Raw genomic sequence first — 19,599 nt, forward strand, 5'->3', positions numbered from 1 at the left:
TTTCTCCATGCTTTTCTTCCATTTTTCTATCTTTTTCCACACTCTGCCTTTCGTTTCTGTGCCTCCCACCATTTCTAACACCCCAAACTGTCCTCTCTTGCCGTGATGATTTCCACCACATATTACATCAGTTCTTTTCGGAAACATTCTTTTGCTCTATCAAAATTTAGGTCCCACATTCTGTTTCTTGAAATCTGCTTGTCCCTTGGAGTTACTCCCAAAGCCCTAATACTGACAATCCCTGTTTCTGGATGCAATCCTACTCTACACCATCCTCTTTTACAGTTTCAAGTATGGCCATCTCTTGCACGTGCCCGACTAATCTGTGACCTAAATGCCTCATCTGCCAGTTTCCACTCCACCAGTCCTCTCTCCTTCTACAAAATCCTGCAGTTATCTGCCCCTCACGTTTTCCTGGATGGTATCATCCACCAAGTCAATTTCAGACTGCAACAACATGCCAGACTTCATCTCAAAAAGCTATCCCACCTTCTCCTAAACTACCTCAACAGTGGTGTTTTCCTTCCTGCCCCCTTGCAGCCTCCCAAATAGCCATACTATCAACCAACACTCCTCTCCTACAGAGCAAGCTTGGTCAACATCCTTAACATCCCACAGCCTTCACTACTGCTTCCCTGACCTGTAATAACTCATAACTATAATTACAGGAATAAGTCACAACAGTACAGTGTTCTCAACCTCTCGTCCAAAGCACTCTCCCCCCCCCCCCCCTGAATTATCTGATTTATCCATTATCCAAGGGTCTCACTTCCAGCCCTAAACCTGCATTTAACCATGCTGCTTTCGTGAAGAACCTACTTTCCTTTACAGGTAATGTCAACTGGAAAAATCACTTTGCAACCCAATCCCAAAACCTTTACAACAGCAAACTTGACATTGAACCTTGCCTTGAACAGTTCTGACCACAATCCCAACTTGATTCACTGCCTCTACCTCAGAAACATCCCTTAAAAGCCTTCCAATAATTCCTCACATCCAGCATTGCTTCACAACCTTTCCTCAGGTCCCTACAACATGACACTAACCTGTCCTCTGCAGAACTCCAGGCTCTAAATGCCCTAAAAGCTGATGACTCCATTATTATTCTCCCAGCAGACAAATGATCTACTGCTGTGATACTTGACTGACACGAGCATGTTAGTGTAAGTCTATGTCAGCTGTCTGACACCTCTATTTGCAAGCCAGCCACGGTGGCCGAGCGGTTCTAGGCGCTTCAGTCTGGAACCATGCGACTGCTATGGTCGCAGGTTCGAATCCTGCCTTGGGCATGGATGTGTGTGATGTCCTTAGGTTAGTTAAGTTTAAGTAGTTCTAAGTTCTAGGGGACTGATGACCTCAGATATTAAGTCCCATAGTGCTCAGAGCCATTTGAACCATTTGAACCTCTATTTACAGCATCTGCAATCAAGATCCCATCCCTGTGATTCAAACTGACCTGCAGTCCATCCTAAAAACCTCAGACCCCTCACAAGGACTTACACCTCAATCCTCAGAACTTCTTACCCCATCCTAACTAAACACCCCCACCTTTTACCTTCTTCCTAAGATCAACAAACCCAATCATTCTGGCTGTCCTATAGTTGCTGGCTTCAAAGCACCCACTGATCTTACATCTGCCTTAGTTGATCAATACTTGCAACCCATAGTACAAAGACTTCCCTCCTACATTAAAGATACCAACCATTTCCTAGATTGACTGAAATCCATGCCCGTCCCACTCCCACCACACAACTTGCTTGTCACCACTGATGCCATCTCCCTCTATACCAACAATCCCCACGTACATGGTCTGTCTGGTGCTGAAAATTTCCTCAGTCAACGTTCATCTGATTCCAAGCCAATGACATCCTTCTAGCTCACCTTAACCAACTTTATATTTACCAACATTACTTCACCTCTGAGGGGCAAGCAGATCAGGTGTATGCCCATGGGAACCAGGATGGTTCATTCCTATGCCAACATTTTCATGGATCACTTTGAGGGAGCTTTCCTAGGATTCATAAACCTTCAAGTCGTGGTTTGGTTTAGATACATTGATGACATTTTTGCCATATGGATTCATAGTGAGGCTGACCTGTTGAAATTCCTGGAATTCACGTTCTCCAAATTAAATTTCACATGGTCCTATTCTGAATCCCATGCCAATTTCCTTGATGTTGATCTCATCGTCACCGAAGGCCAGCTATACACCTCTGTCCACATCAAACCTTTAACAAACAACAGTACTTACATTTTGACAGTTACCATCCTTTCCATGTCAAACATTCCCTCCAATACAGCCTTTGCACTGCAGGCAAACATATTTGTTCAGATTCAGACCCTTTACAGCAATACACCACCACTCTCACTTCAGCCTTCACTGGACACAATTATCCCTACAGCCTGGTTCAAAAGCAGATTTCCTGGGCCATCACATCCAGTTTTGGTACTGCTGATCCCTCCAAAAAAACAACTCCAGAGCATGCCATTTGTCACCCAGTATTATCCTGGTCTTGACTGTATCAATCAGCTACTTTGACATGGCCATGACTTCCTGAAATCATACCCTGAAATAATATCCATTCTGTCTGAGATTTTGCCCACCACACCTATAACAGCTTTTCATCACCCTCCCAATCTCTGCAACATCCTTGTCAAACCCTACGCTCCTTCTGCACCCATCTCCCTACCCTATGGCTCCTACCCCTGTGACTGTTCCCACTGTACCACTTGCCTTATGTACCCTCCTACCACCATCTATTCCAGTCTCGTAACTGGCAAAACACGTACTATCAAATGGACAGCCACCTGTGAAACGACACATCATATACCAGCTGTTAACACAGTTCAGCCTTTTACATCATCATGACTACCACTCATTTATCAGTCAATGATGAATGGGCATAGGCAGAGTGCATACAGGCAAGACACAATATCCTGTAGCAGAGCATGCTGCCCAATATGATAGTCAAACCCCAGTGACTGTTTCACCACACGTGCCATCTGTATTCTTCCCCCAGACATCAGTTTCTCAGAACTCTGCAGGTGGGAACTAGCACTACATGTCCTTGGTTCTCACCTTCTTCACACCATTTTAATTTCCTACACCTTTTATTTTCTGACTTGACTATTTTACGGTGTCCCCCTCCCACCTCTGTTACATACAATGCAGTTAGATTTTCACTCTTATTAACTTGTGCATTGTGTTTTGGTAGTAATCTCTGTCTTGCATATCACCCTGTCTTCCACCATTAAGTTCCCAGGTTTTCAAATCTCATCCGGTGCAGCCCACAACAATCAGTCTTTCCTTCTTATCCCATCCAGTAAGCCTCTGCTGACCCAAGGTTTGGGTGACTTTTCTGAACTGTACCCCTTTCCCTAAAGGTCCCCAGTCTTTCCCTTCACCTCACTTTCCCTTCAGATTTTCTGCCAGAAGAAGGAGCCACTGGCTCCGAAGGCTTGTAAAAGTTAAATCCTTTTGTATGTGTATTCCCCTGCCACTGCTTGGTGAGTAGATTTTTTATCCATCTGTTTGTATTATATTACCAATAACTGATTATTTTCGTTGTTATATTGGACCTTGCTTTCCTTTGTTATATTCGACAATAATTTCTGGTTTTAGTTTTTCATTTCTAGATCATTCTTTGCCTGATGGAACCATATTCAACACTTGCTTTGTTAAAAGAAACATGTCCCTTCCGTAATCCTATTTTCCAAGCACAATGCCATTGGATGATTCTTTACCTACCACTTCACCCTTCTTTATGATTTTGTTTATAATTTATGGAAGTTGTCTTCTTTTCTTTCCCAGTGTTCCAACCAAATTTGTCTTCTTTTCAAGAAGTTGTTTCGTGAGAGGAACAATAGTTGCCTGTAAAAACTATGTGGCCCTCTCCAAAATAATTATGCACAAGCCATGATATATTCTGTTAAGTTGATAGAGGGAACGTCCCTTAAAGGTGACCATGTGTAGAAGACAAGCAATATTACTGCATAATTTGTAAACCTTAACCCTATATTTATGGCTTTTACCTGGCACATAATGTAAAAATGAAAGTTGTCCTCAAAATGGCATCTTGGTTTCATTTATTGCAACAGTTTCATCAGGTATATACTCTCCACAAAAAAACTTTTTTTTTCAAATTATAGGATGTTTCCCTGAACTTAAGGGTCTTATAACCCTTTTTTGCTGATGTATTCTCTGCAAAATGGATGCAACAGAGAAGTGACTGAAAATGATTTCTGCTCATTATTTTGAGGCAAAATGTTAATTTTTGAACAGGGGATGTGTGCTCCAATAATCGCCTATTGTTGGATACATTACAGATTTTGTCCTGCTTTGTATCCTTCCAAGAATTCAGCCATGCACTTTTATTCACAATGTTGCTGTATACAGTCTGCACAAGGTATTAATTGGTCTCAGTTACAATCAAATTCAACTTCACCAAAAAATACATGAAAAAGTGGTGTGGCATCAAAGCATTCCTATCCATAGGCCAGGAGGAACTATACCTGTATTTTTTGTGGCCTTTAAATACTTGTAAAACCCCTTCCAAATGAGTACACTGACATCATACTATTCCATGGTGGCTTCAGACATCTGCAACAGGACCACTGAACTTCCTACCATTGCCATCACCAGTACCAACACAATCACTTTGCCATCACCAGAACCAACACAGTCACTGTTGTCATTACTGTTGCCACTATCGGTTGTGTCCACACACACATCATCATTGCCACAATACTCCAAAGACACAGAATCATCTACATAAAAATCCAGCATCCTCTGTGCGTCTTCAGAGGTAAAACCAATCTTTTCCAATGTTTACTATTATGTGATATCCCACTACTGGTTGCCAGAAAGGGATTCATTTGGGATAATGTCATTTATGCCCTTCTTGCTTGATAAAGCAAATTTTACCATTCATAAAAAATATAAATTAGCAGTCAACATTGCAATGAATATAGAGTGACAGTGAAGTTTCATAATAATTATTAATAGAAGTTCTGTTGAAGGTCAGGTTGCAACAAACAATTACGAACTGAACAAGATATTTTACCCATTTCCTGAACACAGGCATCAATTCACTCAGGAAACACAAAGTAATACACAGTTCTGCATGAAGTACAACTAAAGGAAGCCAGGGCTAAACTGATAGAAACTTGTCACCCCATGATTGTCTTTACAGGCCATGTTAATCCACAATATATGTTTTATCAAGAAACTGCTTGTGATTGTACCTGTATTGTAGACACTCCACCTGACATTATACCATGCTAAACAGAGTGGAGCTAGTGGCCACCACTGGCCACTTGCCATCAGGCATAAGGATCTGCTGTGGCTGCCAGAGGTCACATGGAAATCAATGTGTTAATTTTTTCACCTTCACTATTAATGTTGCTAGTACAGATCAGATGGTACAAATTTGCATTTACATGTTAACAAAAATTTTTACCAAATGTTTTAGTCTGAATGGAATCCTTCTCTTTTTATTCAAATGCTAATTTCCCAGTTTGAGCACAACTAAGCTTCCAGGTGTAGCTCATTGTGTTGGATATACAATTAAAAAAGAAAAAAAAAACTTATTGGTAACACAAGTAACAAGATTACACACACTTGTGGTGTGTGTGTGTGTGTGTGTGTGTGTGTGTGTGTGTGTGTGGGTGGGTGGGTGGGTGGGTGGGTGGGTGGGTGAGTGAGCCAAGAAGACAAATGTGCTGAATGAGTTTTCTCAGCAACTCTTTTCATCTCAGTGTCCTAAGTGCAGGCCTGCCTGACCTATGTGTAAATGTGATGAGGACTATGAACACTGTTCTCGTATATTAGATTAGTTCACTGCTGTTCATGAGTACCTGGAAATCACTCTGACTGCTTTCAAGCAATTCAAAGCTGCTTCAGATAAGTGTGAAGGGTGAACTGCCAGATGTCATGTACAAGAGATACCAAAGGTACCATAAATGCTATCCTCTCCAGTGGATAGTATCTCCACTGCAGGAAGTACACGACCCATCATCACTCATCTACTTGTTGGCTGTGGGCTGCATGTAGAGAGTGTATGAGTGTATCAGGTGTAGAGACCTTGTATAGGAGAGACAGGGACATTACATCTGTCCCCCCAACCCAGAAGTTTGAGATCGTTCACTGAAAGTGAAAGTGAGCCTTTGAAAGACACTTCATCTCTTGTGAAGCCTGCTGCACACTATGGCAGGGGAAATTATGCGCAAAAACAGTTAAAACACATGGAGAAACAATGGCACCCCTTAGAGAAATGGCAGCAAGCGGTGGGAAGGATCACTTTGCCCTCTCAGTGTGAAAGCTTGGAGGCATCAATCAACATGATGAAGAGACTGTACCAGCACCCAGCCAAAGAGGGAAAAATGTCAATTTTGGTGCATGTTAGAATGAATTATACCTGTCATCTGTGGTCTAAGGTCATACCTGAATCATTCTGATGACTGGCAGAAAGAGCTGAGAAGACCAACCTTACAAACTTTCAACAAAGCTCGCAATCTGCAGCATTGTCCCCAGAACTGATCAAGACCCTCTGATTATGGGTGGAGTAGAAAGTTTGAACAATATACTTCCGGCACAAGCTAGGCTGCAAATTCATGACTTATGCCATAGGTCTGAAAGCTGTAGGGCTCCTTGAATGGGGGTGTACTAGACATCAGAATCTGCTACTACCCACATGACTGGGTGTTTATGGTACACTCATAAGATTTTTTTAGCTTATGGAACTCTCCATCTAATCAAAATAATGACAGCTGTATGGGGCCGCAAAGTATTACTATAGAACTCAAGGGAATGGCTCCCACAAATGAAATGATTAAAATCCTCTTGACCAACTGCCAAAACATTTAAAACAATGTTCCAGAGTTTAAAGAAGTCCTAACCAGTAATGGAACTCACAAAATTCTAGGTTCAGGAAGCTAGCTAAAACCCACAATTGTCTGTTATTTATTTATTTATTTATTTAATGCTATCACATTAGCACCTTCAGGATCTTTCTTGCATTGGACAAGGATTTTACATGTAAAATACTTATTTTTTACATACAGTTACCTAAGAAATGACAATAATATTAATATGACAAATAGTAATAAAATAGTATTAATAGAATTAAACATGATTTGAATATGCGTGGAGATGTTGTGAATAAATCATACTGACTAAGAACTAATAAAGTAATAAAAGCAACACTACTACTCCTGCTGCTGCCGTCAATAATAATAACAATAATAATAATAGCAATAGTGATAGTGGCAAATACAAAATGTATTTACAGGTGTACAAAAATGGTATTTTCTGACACAGTGTTGTTCTAAGGGAGGGAAATTTAGGTAGACTGCACCAGCTAAAAGCACTGAGAAATTAGCCAGACCTGGTCAGAAAGAAGGGTGGTGTGATAAGTGCATATAGGGACAAAGATAGACATTATTGTTGCTTCAGTAGATATGCCATTAAATGTCTTTTGGAGCCAGAGAGGATATTCAGTTCTCTGATATAATATGGGTAGTTATTTCGGAGTCTAATTCCTGATGCTGAAAAAGACTCTGAGAAAGTGGCTGTGTGGGGCAGAAAGGATTTTACTCTAATGGGAATGAGTATTTCTGCTAGGTTGTTCTGACACAAGCATTATGGTCAAGGAGAGGTATGAAAGACAGTGTACATTTAAAAGATGGTAGAGGTGCTCTTGTCTGTTCATAGTCACAATAGCTGTGCATAAGATGATGAAAGATGATCAAAAAGTTGAAATCACTGATATATTAAACACAGGTGTTCATCACTAGTTCTAGAAGTCATAAACTTTCCTGAGAAAGACCTTCCAGGATAATATCACTGTAATCATCAACTGGAAATGTAAGCATTTGTACAAGGCTCTCTTTCAGCTTTTTATATTTTTGTAGGGTACATAAAATTGCTGATGCCTTCCTGCATATTGCAGCTGTGTGCACAACCAAATATAGCTTCACATCTATTATTACTCCTGGACTTTTTGATGAGGGAGAAAAGCTGATAACTGTGCCATTTAAGATTAAAGATGATAGAGTTTCATGATATTTTGAGCTAACGAGCTCAGTATGACCTACCAGAACAGATTGAGTTTCAGGTGGACTGAGATTTAACCCTATATTATGTGCCAGTTTTGATAGTGCACTCAGGTCAGCATTGACATTCTTGATTGCTGTTTCCAAGTTTATTGATTTTGCACTTACAAGGGTACATTTCCAGTTGTAAATAAATGATCTTGATGAAACTTGTCAGGTATGTAGAGTAGTCAAAATAAAGCAATAAGTATTTTTTCATGTTTGCCAATTTCACTTTTAAGGGGAAAAACCAATGCTAAAGGTAATTTGGCACATTGGGTTTGGAGGGAATATTTTCAAGCCATGATGTTATAAAAAAGTGTTTCACAAGGAAGTTCAAATGCAATTAATTTCTTTGAAAACTGTGTAATCAATTTTTGAAACAATTTGAAATTTTGCAAAATACTATGCCACCACTAATTAATTTCAAAAAATTAAAACTTTCATAATACCATAAATTAAAGAAGCTTTCATGTTACATCCATTCATGTATAATAAATCTGGTTTCCGAAATACCATTTTTGGAGAATAACTTGTACACAATGTACTGTCAAACTATTTTCAACATGCCTAGTTAAAATATTTTCCAGTCCATTAGGCTGTCTGGTACAGCAACCATATATACACAAATCAGAAAAAGTTTTGCATCACCTCAGTTTCGAGAGTTCCGGAACCTGTACAGAAAACTGGAATAGAGATGAACATGAACATCATTTCTGCCTTTTTTATTGCTCACAAAAACCACACATTGCATGCTGTACCACCATACAGTGAGACCTTCAGAGGTGGTTGTCCAGATTGCTGTACACATCAGTACCTCTAATACCCAGTATCGCGTCCTCTTGCATTTATGCATGTCTGTATTCATCCTGGCATACTATCCACAAGTTCATCAAGGCACTGTTGATCCAGATTATCCCACTCCTCACCGGCGATTCAGCGTAGATCCCTCAGAGAGGTTGGTGGGTCACATCATCCAGAAACAGCTATTTTCAATCTATCTCAGGCCTGTTCGATAGGGTTCATGTCTGGAAAACATGCTGGCCACTCTAGTCAAGCAATGTCGTTACCCTGAAGGAAGTCATTCACAAGATGTGCACTACTGGAGCATGAATTGTCATCCATGAAGATGAAATCCTCGCCAATATGCTGCCAATACAGTTGCACTATAGGTCGGAGGATAGCATTCACATATCGTATAGCCATTACGGCGCCTTCCGTGACCACCAGTGGCGTACGTAAGCCCCACATAATGCCACTCAACAACAAGGAACCTCCACCTTGCTGCACTCACCAGACAGTGTGTCTAAGGCATTCAGCCTGACCAGGTTGCCTCCAAACACGTCACCGATGATTGTCTGGTTGAAGGCGTATGTGACACTCATCGGTGAAGAGAATGTGATGCCAATCCTGAGCGGTCCATTCAGCATGTTGTTGGGCCCATCTGTACCGTGCTGCATGGTGTCGTGGTTGTAAAATGGATCTTGTCATGGACGTTGGGAGTGAAGTTGCACATCATGCAGCCTATTGCGTACAGTTTTTGTTGTAACATGACGTCCTGTGGCTGCACAAAAAGCATTATTCAATATGGTGGCATTGCTATCAGGGTTGCTCTGAGACATCATCTATAGGTAGCAGTCATCCACTGCAGTAGTAGCCCTTGGGCAGTCTGAGCGAGGCATGTCACTGACAGTTCCCGCCTCTCTGTATCTCCTCCATGTCTGGACAACATTGCTTTGGTTCACCATGAGATGCCTGGACACCTCTCTTGTTGAGAGCCCTTCCTGGCACAGAGTAACAATGTGGATGTGATTGAACCATGGTATTGCCTGTCTAGGCATGGTGGAACCACAGACAACACGAGCCATGCACCTCCTTCCTGGTGCTATGACTGGAAATGATCAGTTGGCGGACCACCTCCACCTAATAAGCGCTGAGCATGCATGGTTGTTTACATCTTTTGGCAGGTTTAGTGACGTCTCTGGACAGTCAAAGGAACTGTGTCTGTGATACATATCTACAGTCAACGTCTATCTTCAGGAGTGCTGGGAGCCTGGGTGATGCAAAACTTTTTTGATGTGTGTAGAATATTTGAATTGAAAACAGTCTTGGTTGCAATTAAAGCTTTCATTAATAAGCAATTAAAGCTTTCATTAATAACACACTTGAACTTCAAGGGGTCTCTTCAGATAATCCTAAGATTTTCCATTTACAATATTAAAAAAAAAAATCATAAAACAGCTCTGTGCTAGATTGAATCATGTGTCAAATTAGATGAACTCTCTTAATTAAGGTCTCTGTAGGTTCATTTGATTTGACATGTGCTTCAGTCTGGCACAGAACCACTTTATGATTTGTGAAACGCTGTATAAGAAAATTTTTAAGGTAATGTGTAGATGCCCCATTGCTAATAAAAGAAAAATTTCCACCAAGACTGTTTTTAATTCAAATGCCTAACTAAAATATCTAAATTTTCAACATTAATCTATTTATTTATGTTATGACTCGCCAATCTTTCAAAGTGCCATCGCGCAGTTACGCGCGTCCTATACATGCGGCACTGTCTGCCAGCCATGCAGCAGCCACACCACCTAGCCAGCCAGCCAGCCAGCAGCCTCTAGACTTGGGACTCAGTGCTGATTTGAATGTTACCGTGTTCACATGTCTTGCTTTGTCAACTTGCTCTGTGACTTACATGTGTTGTGTCGTTTTTGAAATACATGTGCTCAACTTGACATTATAATAATTTATTTTGTTGATTTTTGTTTACATGTTTTAAATTATTATTTTACATTTTAGATTACTTTTTTGTTTTTTCAGTTTACCCTTTCACATACCCAAATTTTGTGAATTGAAAAAAATAATTAACTCAGTATTATGATTAGAAGCATTAAAATAACGATTATCTGTAAAGAAGTGCTTAAAACAAAACTTTCTTTAGACTATGAACATAAAATGAATGGAATTTCCTCACATAATTCAACAATATAAAACCAAATTCAATAGGATTTCAAATTGTCATGGGTGATCCTCTAAATACACTGATTTGTATCAGGCATATTTCAGTACATTAGAAAACCTTGTTGAAGAGAACTGTTTATGCACTGGTGACTGCAGCTTGACTATATTGGTTAATTCAGGAAGAAATAACAGATTTCAATTGTTTATTATGGACAAACTATAGAAGATAGAAACATGTTGCACATGTCACTGGATAGATGAAGGTTCAAAGTTTTGACACAGCTCTGCTGTTGTTTTTTTGTATCAACATAGTGGCTACATCACGAGAGAAATTATTTTTTGTGTTGGAATTTGCACAAAGTCAGTTCACTGTTCAAGTGTAACGTACATTCTGCCATTGATTCAGCAAGAAGCTGCTGAACAAGCAGATTTATGACTGGCATACAAAACCCTTGGAAGTTGGTTGCACATGCAAATGGAAGAGCTCTGTTGGCCACACACATCTGATGAAAAGTCAAACAAAAACAATATAGGGGATTCAAAAAGAAAGTACAATTTCAGTCATTTATTACAGATAAACTATAAAAGATAGATGCATGTTGCTCATGTCACTGGATAGAGAAAGATTCAAAGATTTGTGTTTGCACAGATGTTATACCAAACATTCAGTATGAGCACTTTGCTTTGTTTGAGAAACATCAAAATCATAATCCACTTCATTTACACACAAAGAAATATCTGAGATGCGTTGGACTGGAAGAGGTTGACAACAAGATCTCATTCATTGTTTTTGGCCTCCCAGTTCACCAGGCACCAAACCTCGCGATTTTTTTTCTGTGGGGTTGCAGAGTCTTTGGGCCACTTATGGTAGCTACTCTTCAACAGCTAAGAAATGAAATTGTTGAAGCTGTTGTTTCAATAAACAGGAACCTGTTTCTTTGTGTGTAAATGAAGTGGATTATGATTTTGATGTTTCTCAAACAAAGCAAAGTGCTCATACTGAATGTTTGGTATAACATCTGTGCAAACACAAAACTTTGAATCTTTCTCTATCCAGTGACATGAGCAACATGCATCTATCTTTTAGAGTTTATCTGTAATAAATGACTGAAATTGTACTTTCTTTTTGAATCCCCTATATTGTTTCTCAAGTGGAGATTGACGTCATATCATTCAATAGAATTAGATCTGAAAATCTTCTCACAAAGTTCTTCCAACATCAAATGCCATGTACGTCCAATGGCTCTACCTGTCCCATCGAGCCTTTTGGGATCACAAGGTGAACACGTTCCTTGCTGTCAAGTACAACACTCCAAAAGTTTTTCCACACTGACCATCCCATTTTCAAAGTTTCTTAAAAAATTAATGGAGAGTTTCGACCAAGAACTTGAGAAACTCTTTTTGAAGCCCCAAATGTTCTTGTGACAGCATTAAAATATAGTAAATTACTTTCTGACCACATCCAAAAATATCTGACAGGAGTTTTCTTTCCCAGTGCAGGAGAAAAATCTGTATTACTGTTAGATTCTTGGAATGAGAAATGTGAAAGAAACATTTTGAGCATCGTACCTGAGGACAAGCAAGTTGTTCATTTGGTGATTCCAAAAGGCTTGAAAGGTTAGGCACAGCCATTGGACTTATAATGCCTTTCGATGTTGGAAGAACTTTATGACAAAATTTTCAGAGCTAGTTTAGTTGAATGATTATTATATCAACCTCCACTTGAAAAACAATACAATCAAGCTGCTGTCACCAGTACATAATCAATTCTCTTCACCCAGGTTTTCTAATGTACTGAAATATATCTGGTATGAAGCAGGATATTTAGAGGACCATCCACCACAATTTGAAAACCTTCTGAATTTAGTTTCATATTGCGTTGTTCATCATGTGTATTATGTGAAGAAATGCCATTCATTTTATGTGCACAGTGTAAAATAATGTTATGTTTTAATCATTTTTTTTACAAATAGTCATTACTGTAATGATTTTGTATCACAATAATGAGTTACTTATTATTTTCAGTTAACAAAGTACACTTATGTGAAATGGTCAAAAAACTTGTTATTAAAAAGTAAAATAGCAATTTGAAACATATACAAAATAAGTGAAATAAGTAATTATAATAATAGTAATAATAAACTTTTAAATATTTTAATAAGATGTATTGAAAATACCCTGACAGCACTTAGGGGACAGCTTAATTTCTAAAAATGGTATTTCAGAAACCAGTTTTACAACATGTGGATGGACATGGCATGAAAGTTGCTTTAATTTGTGTTTTCATTTTTCAAAATTAAGCAGAAGCAGTGGTGTACTTCATGGAATTTCAGATTGTTACAAAAGTCAATTATACAGTTTTCAAGAATATTAATTAGATTTCAACTTTTATATGGAGCATTTTTTTTAATATCATGGTTTTGAAGATATTTCCCCTACACCCAATATGCCAAACCACCTTTTGGGCATGTGTTCTACTCCTTAAAAATAAAATTGGCAATAAATAAATAAATAAATGTACTGTATTATTTTTAACTCTCTATATACCCATCATGTTTCATCAAGATTGTTTATTCATGCCTGGGAAGATTCTGTTGTTTGTTACAACTGGAGGTTATCAGAATACATATGGTATTTACAGTAGGAAAAAACTGATGACACATCACTGATGTTTAATGAAAGGTATAAGGGACCAAATACCTAGCCCTGGAGAAAGCCTGATATATCTGCATTGTGACTCTATAGTGGTGGATATGACATATTGATAACAAGTATGGCAAAAGCAGTCCACTATGCTGCACTTGGAGAAAAATTTAGGTTGCTAATTTTAGCAGGTAAAAAGTCAGTTTTTAGTGTAAATTTAGGTGTGATAGGATAATGGGAAATGGAGGCTGTGTGTTTGTAGCAACAGATAAAAGACTCAAATGCACAATGTTTTTAACTGAAGCTGAATGTCAGACTGAGCACAGCTCACTATCACATGAGCATAAACATTCCAGATGCAAACCAAAAACTTCAGTAAAAAGCCTCTGTTCACTAGTATATAGGTTCCCCAATTGACTTTCACCACTGGTGGAAAGTTTAATCATCCATGAATCAACTGTGATGCTTAAAGTTTTGTAACTGATGGGTGCCACAAGATATCCTGAGAAACATCTCCATTTTGAAGAATAATTTGCTAGCCTTGTGGAGATATTTACCCCTTGCCTTGTGTTCCATAGATGTAGAACAGTAATTGGATATATCCATCTCTATAAGTTTTACTAATAAAACTTATAGAGATGGATATATCCAATTACTGTTCTACATCTATGGAACACAAGGCAAGGGGTAAATATCTCCACAAGGCTAGAAAATCATTCTTCACAATGGAAATTTGACCACAAGCATTTAAAACCCTTAATTGTTAAAAAGGGGAATATGAAATTGACTAGCTTAGAACCTATAAGGAATATTTCCATAATATGTGAGTGAGTAGAGCTGCAAATCTGATATTATGCTGACACTTTAACATGACAGTTTTAGGCAGAAGGTATTTTGAGCTATGATTGTCAAAGATACTGTTAGCTGTCAACCTGATCTACCATCTTTACAATACTGCCAACCTTATCAAACAATTGTGCAGCAGCTGTTACTAAATGCTTTGCATGCTCTGCTTTTCTATGAGTCGAGCATTGCTCATTGTTTTCTTTTCTTGTTTTGAAATTAATGAAAAGACCACAACCTGGTCCATCATGGGATCTGCGTATGACTCCCACAACACCAGAATGGATCAGAGATCCCTATGGCTACATTTCAATTATGTTTCCACAAAACACAAATCACATATGTACAGTGCCCAGTCCTGTGAGATGGAGGCAAGTCTCCTAACCTCACACTGCTCCTCTCTCCTTGGGATGTTGAAGTTCTCATTTGTTTGCTCTTGCTGATGCCTGCCCCATTATTGTGTGTAAATTGTAATGATATTACTAGCCCTTCACTAATGATAGTTGCTCATCACAGATTACCATCTACATATGTTTTGAAAGTAGTACTATGAATAGTGATAAGCTTTCTAAGAAGCATTTCTATTATTATCACAAAATGTCTACATCAAGGCAACGTCTGGAAGGGAGAGTGACTATTAAATCTAAGTTTTAGAAAACAACCACAAGTGGCACTTAGTATTTTTTGTTTACAATTTTAGCTCTTCAAACAAAAAAGAGTACCATCACAATATACACCATGCAGGAAACAAATTGAGATAATATGGAAAACTTACACCAATGTCATTTAAGTACATACTCTGTTTCTGTGCATGTTCTATTCATCATACTGGAAATATAATATGTACTTTACATAATCTCAATGTATTTCCATATTACCTTAGTTGGTATCTTTTAAAACATATATTCTGTTGATGGTTTTGTTCATTTGTAGAGCAAAACTGGTATAAAAATAATGCTAAGTTCAACTTACAACTGTTTTCAAAAACTTACAAAATGTGTCAGTAATCTACGAAGACTACAAGAAATACAACTTAAATTAATGAGTGGCAATTTAAAACTATACATGCAACTCAATTCAAGATACTGACTAAGAATTATGACACACTGAAAGCTCCATCAGAACTGACTGTCGCACAGCCGTGTGATACTATTTAAGGACAGGTATAGGGCAGTTCTTACAAAACATTAAAATGAGACCAATTACATATTCAATAACAGCACCAGACTCAGGAATGATAGATAACAGTGATACATTCTGAAAATGAAGTTATTTCATTTAATTCTAAATTGTATAATGTTAAATGGCATTAACATGATTGAACAGAAACAGCTGTATATATCACTTCTTGGAACAGGTTTTAACTACAATGGATAATAAGGACTTAAACTGTGGAATATTTTTAGATCTATTCAAGGCATTTGACCTCATCAGCCATGATATTTTGCTAGAGAAACTGTATTGCTATGGAGTACGTGGAAAAGCATATCTGTGCAACAGATATCAAAGTATTGAAATAATACATAATGGCACAAAATATTACTCAACATATCTGAAAGTCAATCGTGGCATATCCCAGGGTTCTGTTCAAGGCCCTCTGCTCTTCTTAGTTTTTTATTAATGATTTTCCTAACCATCTAACAAGAGCAGAGTCAGTACTTTTCGCAGATGATACAAGCCTTTTTATTAAGGGAGTTAGTGAAGCTGACCTACAAGAAAAAATAGCTTCAGCAATGAATGAGGCAGCTGAATGGTTCAAGGACAATTACTTAATTACAAATGACAGAAAAACCACTTGGATGAACTTAAGACACATAAGGAACAAAGTAAAAAATAATGTAAGAGTAGAGATTGGGAAATGTCTGATAGAACAAACTTCTTTTACAAAATTTTTAGGTGTATGGCTGGACAATAACTTGAGATGGGATTACATGTTGAACTATTGAATAAAAAACTTAGTAAATACTGTTATATATTCAGAAAACTTAAAGAAAACTGCAATTTTGAAACAGTACTATGTGCCTACTACTCTTACATTCATAGTAATCTAAGATATGGTATTATATTTTGGGGAACAAATGTTTCACAAAAAGTTGTTTTAAGCTCCAAAAGAGAGCTATTCGTATTCTGAAGGGTGTTGCCTGCAGAGATTCATGTAGAGGACTCTTTAAGGAGTTGAAAATTTTGACCCTCCCTAGTTTATTCATCTATGAATCAGTATGTTTCCTAAAGTCAAATCAAAAATTCTCTTCTCTAAACAGCGAAGTACACAACTATCAGACCAGAAACAGGCACAATTTCCATAGAAACATACATTCAAAATACCTGTACCAAAATAGTGTGATTTATCTACCCAAAATAATGTTCAACACCTTACCAAAAGAAATAAAAAGCATACAAAACTTACATAATTTAAAAAAGAATTAAAGAGGCTACTATTAGGTCAGAGTTTCTATAACGTTGATGAATTTCTTTGCTATCTAAACAGATAGTGCTCATCTTTTGATTTTTTTTTTTTTTTTTTTTTTTTTTTTTTTTTTTTTTTTTTTTTGCATAATCCGTCGTTTTTTTTCCAACTTGCATGTAAATAGAAGACAAAATATGTGAATTTTAATTAACAAAAATATTAAAGTGTAATTAAGAAAATGTTATTCCACTTATTGAATTTTTCTTTGTATAAACCTTGTAATTTTTTTTTTCATCTTTCATGTAAAAAGTAGACAAAAAATGTAAAGTGTAACTAACAAAATGTTTATTTTCTTCCCTTAATTGTTAAAAATATAAATCATGCTCTCTCTCTCTCTTTCTTTCTATATGACAATTCCTATATCATATATATGATAAAATGAATGATAATAAATTGAATTGAATTAACACAATTTTGTATTTTCTGAGTGAACTTTTAGGTGTGAAATTTCTCCCATGTTTTCTCATAAAGCCTGCGAAGAATTTTCTAGAAAAAGTATAAATTTTTGAATGAAGAAAAATTAGTGCTACAAGATGGTAAAATTAGATTTTTGAAATGCTTGCATTCTAGAATTAGAATGATTATGAAAGACAAATTTTGATACTAATATTTTCTGAATCACAAAACTTAGAAAGAAGGCAATATATTTTTTATGATGATGAATCCCTGACAGAATGTAGGAAAACGACACGGGAGACCTGCGTCGTCATACTAGGCAGGGTCCTAATGGAGATGGTTTGCCATTGCCTTCCTCTGACCATAATGAGGATGAATGATAATGATGAAGGTGACACAACAACACCCAGTCATCTTGAGGCAGGTGAAAATCCCTGACCTCACCAGGAATTGAACCCAGAACCCCGTGCTCAGGAAGCAAGAATGCTACCATGAGACCACGAGCTGCGGACATGTTTATCATGTAGTAGGAGAAATATGACTCTTAAATGGGGTGGGTCACTCCTGAAACTAAGCATCAGGGGGTCTGGATTTTTCTGTGCATGTGGTTTTCTTTAATCTTATACCTGGAATATTTAATTAAATAAAATGTTTCTACAAAAAATTATTATATTGTCATCATCAATCATGTCTTAATTACAAACTTAACAATAAAGGTAGTAAAAATACAATGTAGAACAGTATTTTGATATTTTATATTTGCTGCATCTGGATCATGAACATAAGTCAAAGAATAAATAAATAAAATTTTATATTAGGAGTGATATCAGAGTTATTCTTTCTCCTGCAATTCATAGTCTCTTCTTGACAAATTATCTTATATAAGATTATCTGAAATATTTCAATCATTCCCTAAAGGTGAGAATACTACTATAACAATGAAGAACAAGTATCTCCCAAAAGCTTGATGTTTTTTGTAAATATCACTACTGAATGATAATGAAGAAATGAAATTTTATGGATATATTTACTGACCCAGAATACAGTTGATTAATGAAGTATGGGTGCCCAGTCTTGGTGCTGAATCTCACAATATCAGCCACATCCTGAAGCAGTTCTTCATGTGAAGCAGGTTTATCTGTAGGAGTAAGATGAAGTATGTCACGAAGTCGCTGTGGATCTCGCCACCTCACAACTGGTTCCTCTCTTCTAGTACCACCAAAAACTGCCTCTTTCAGTAAATGTTCCACTAACTGCAGCAAGAAAGGGCCATGTATACTCTCCACTGGTAGTGTTCTAAACCATTCAGACATAGTGGCAAAAGACTGGAGGGGTCTGCATGTCCTGACAATGGTTATATAGTCCCCTGTGCACTGGTGTCTGCTGCTTCCTCATTAGCAACAGGTCAGGCATAAAAGCTGACTGCCAATAAAGACTCCACCCAGTTAACTAGGTTGCACATCCTCATTAACCTTAACCCCATTTGTAAAATATGTTCTGGGCAGCAAGAAAGTTGCACTGTCCATAGACAAGCTTGCAATAGTTATTCTCTTCTTTGGAGCACAGTGAAGTTTCTGCAGAATGATAAGTTAATACAATACAGTCTGTTACCTGATAATCACGTTGACATACCAGATGTATCTTCTCCACAAACATACAAAACGATTTTGCACATATACTGGCACAGATATTCAATGTGAAATTTTACACCAATTTGTATCACTGTTAGTGGGATGGATAAAGAATTCTTAAATGAAATTATTGGATCCAAATGGCAAACTGTATCTTATACAGGAATAATATACAACACACAATTGATGCCTAACTGATCTTTTTTCTGCACTACAATTATATAAAAAACTGTAGTGTCCCCTTTTTAGGCTGCTAATACTAATTAAAATGTGTGCATATCTTGCATTCAGGCACAGCCTTTGACCTACTAAATTAGATTTTCGTTATTTTAATTTAAAACTGGGATATACATCCACAATGTGTTGCAAATTCTAGTTTGAAAGAGCACCTTCTGAAATTTAGAACGAGCACCAATTTGTTAGCAATGGAGTATTTATTAGGCAGTTTTTCTAATTGAAATATCAAATATAAACAATTATTAATGCTATAACAAATTATGTCACTTTACTCCACAAAAAACCTGATGCTTTCCTAGGCACAGCCTTCTGTTTGTTGTCTACACACTG

General features: G+C 37.5%; 1 protein-coding gene across 1 annotated transcript in view; it reads right to left on the reverse strand.

Annotated features, from left to right (window-relative positions):
- LOC126161551 (cysteine sulfinic acid decarboxylase-like) overlaps positions 1 to 18,751 on the reverse strand; it is a 128,575-nt gene extending 109,824 nt beyond the window's left edge. The window contains exon 1 of the mRNA XM_049917489.1: positions 18,437 to 18,751. Within this exon, the coding sequence (XP_049773446.1) occupies positions 18,437 to 18,714 (278 nt within the window). The 5' untranslated portion in view covers positions 18,715 to 18,751. The remainder of the gene's footprint in view (positions 1 to 18,436) is intronic.
- Positions 18,752 to 19,599: the final 848 nt, after the last annotated feature.

The sequence above is a fragment of the Schistocerca cancellata genome, chromosome 1 (assembly GCF_023864275.1).
Source record: "Schistocerca cancellata isolate TAMUIC-IGC-003103 chromosome 1, iqSchCanc2.1, whole genome shotgun sequence".
Lineage (NCBI taxonomy): Eukaryota > Metazoa > Arthropoda > Insecta > Orthoptera > Acrididae > Schistocerca > Schistocerca cancellata.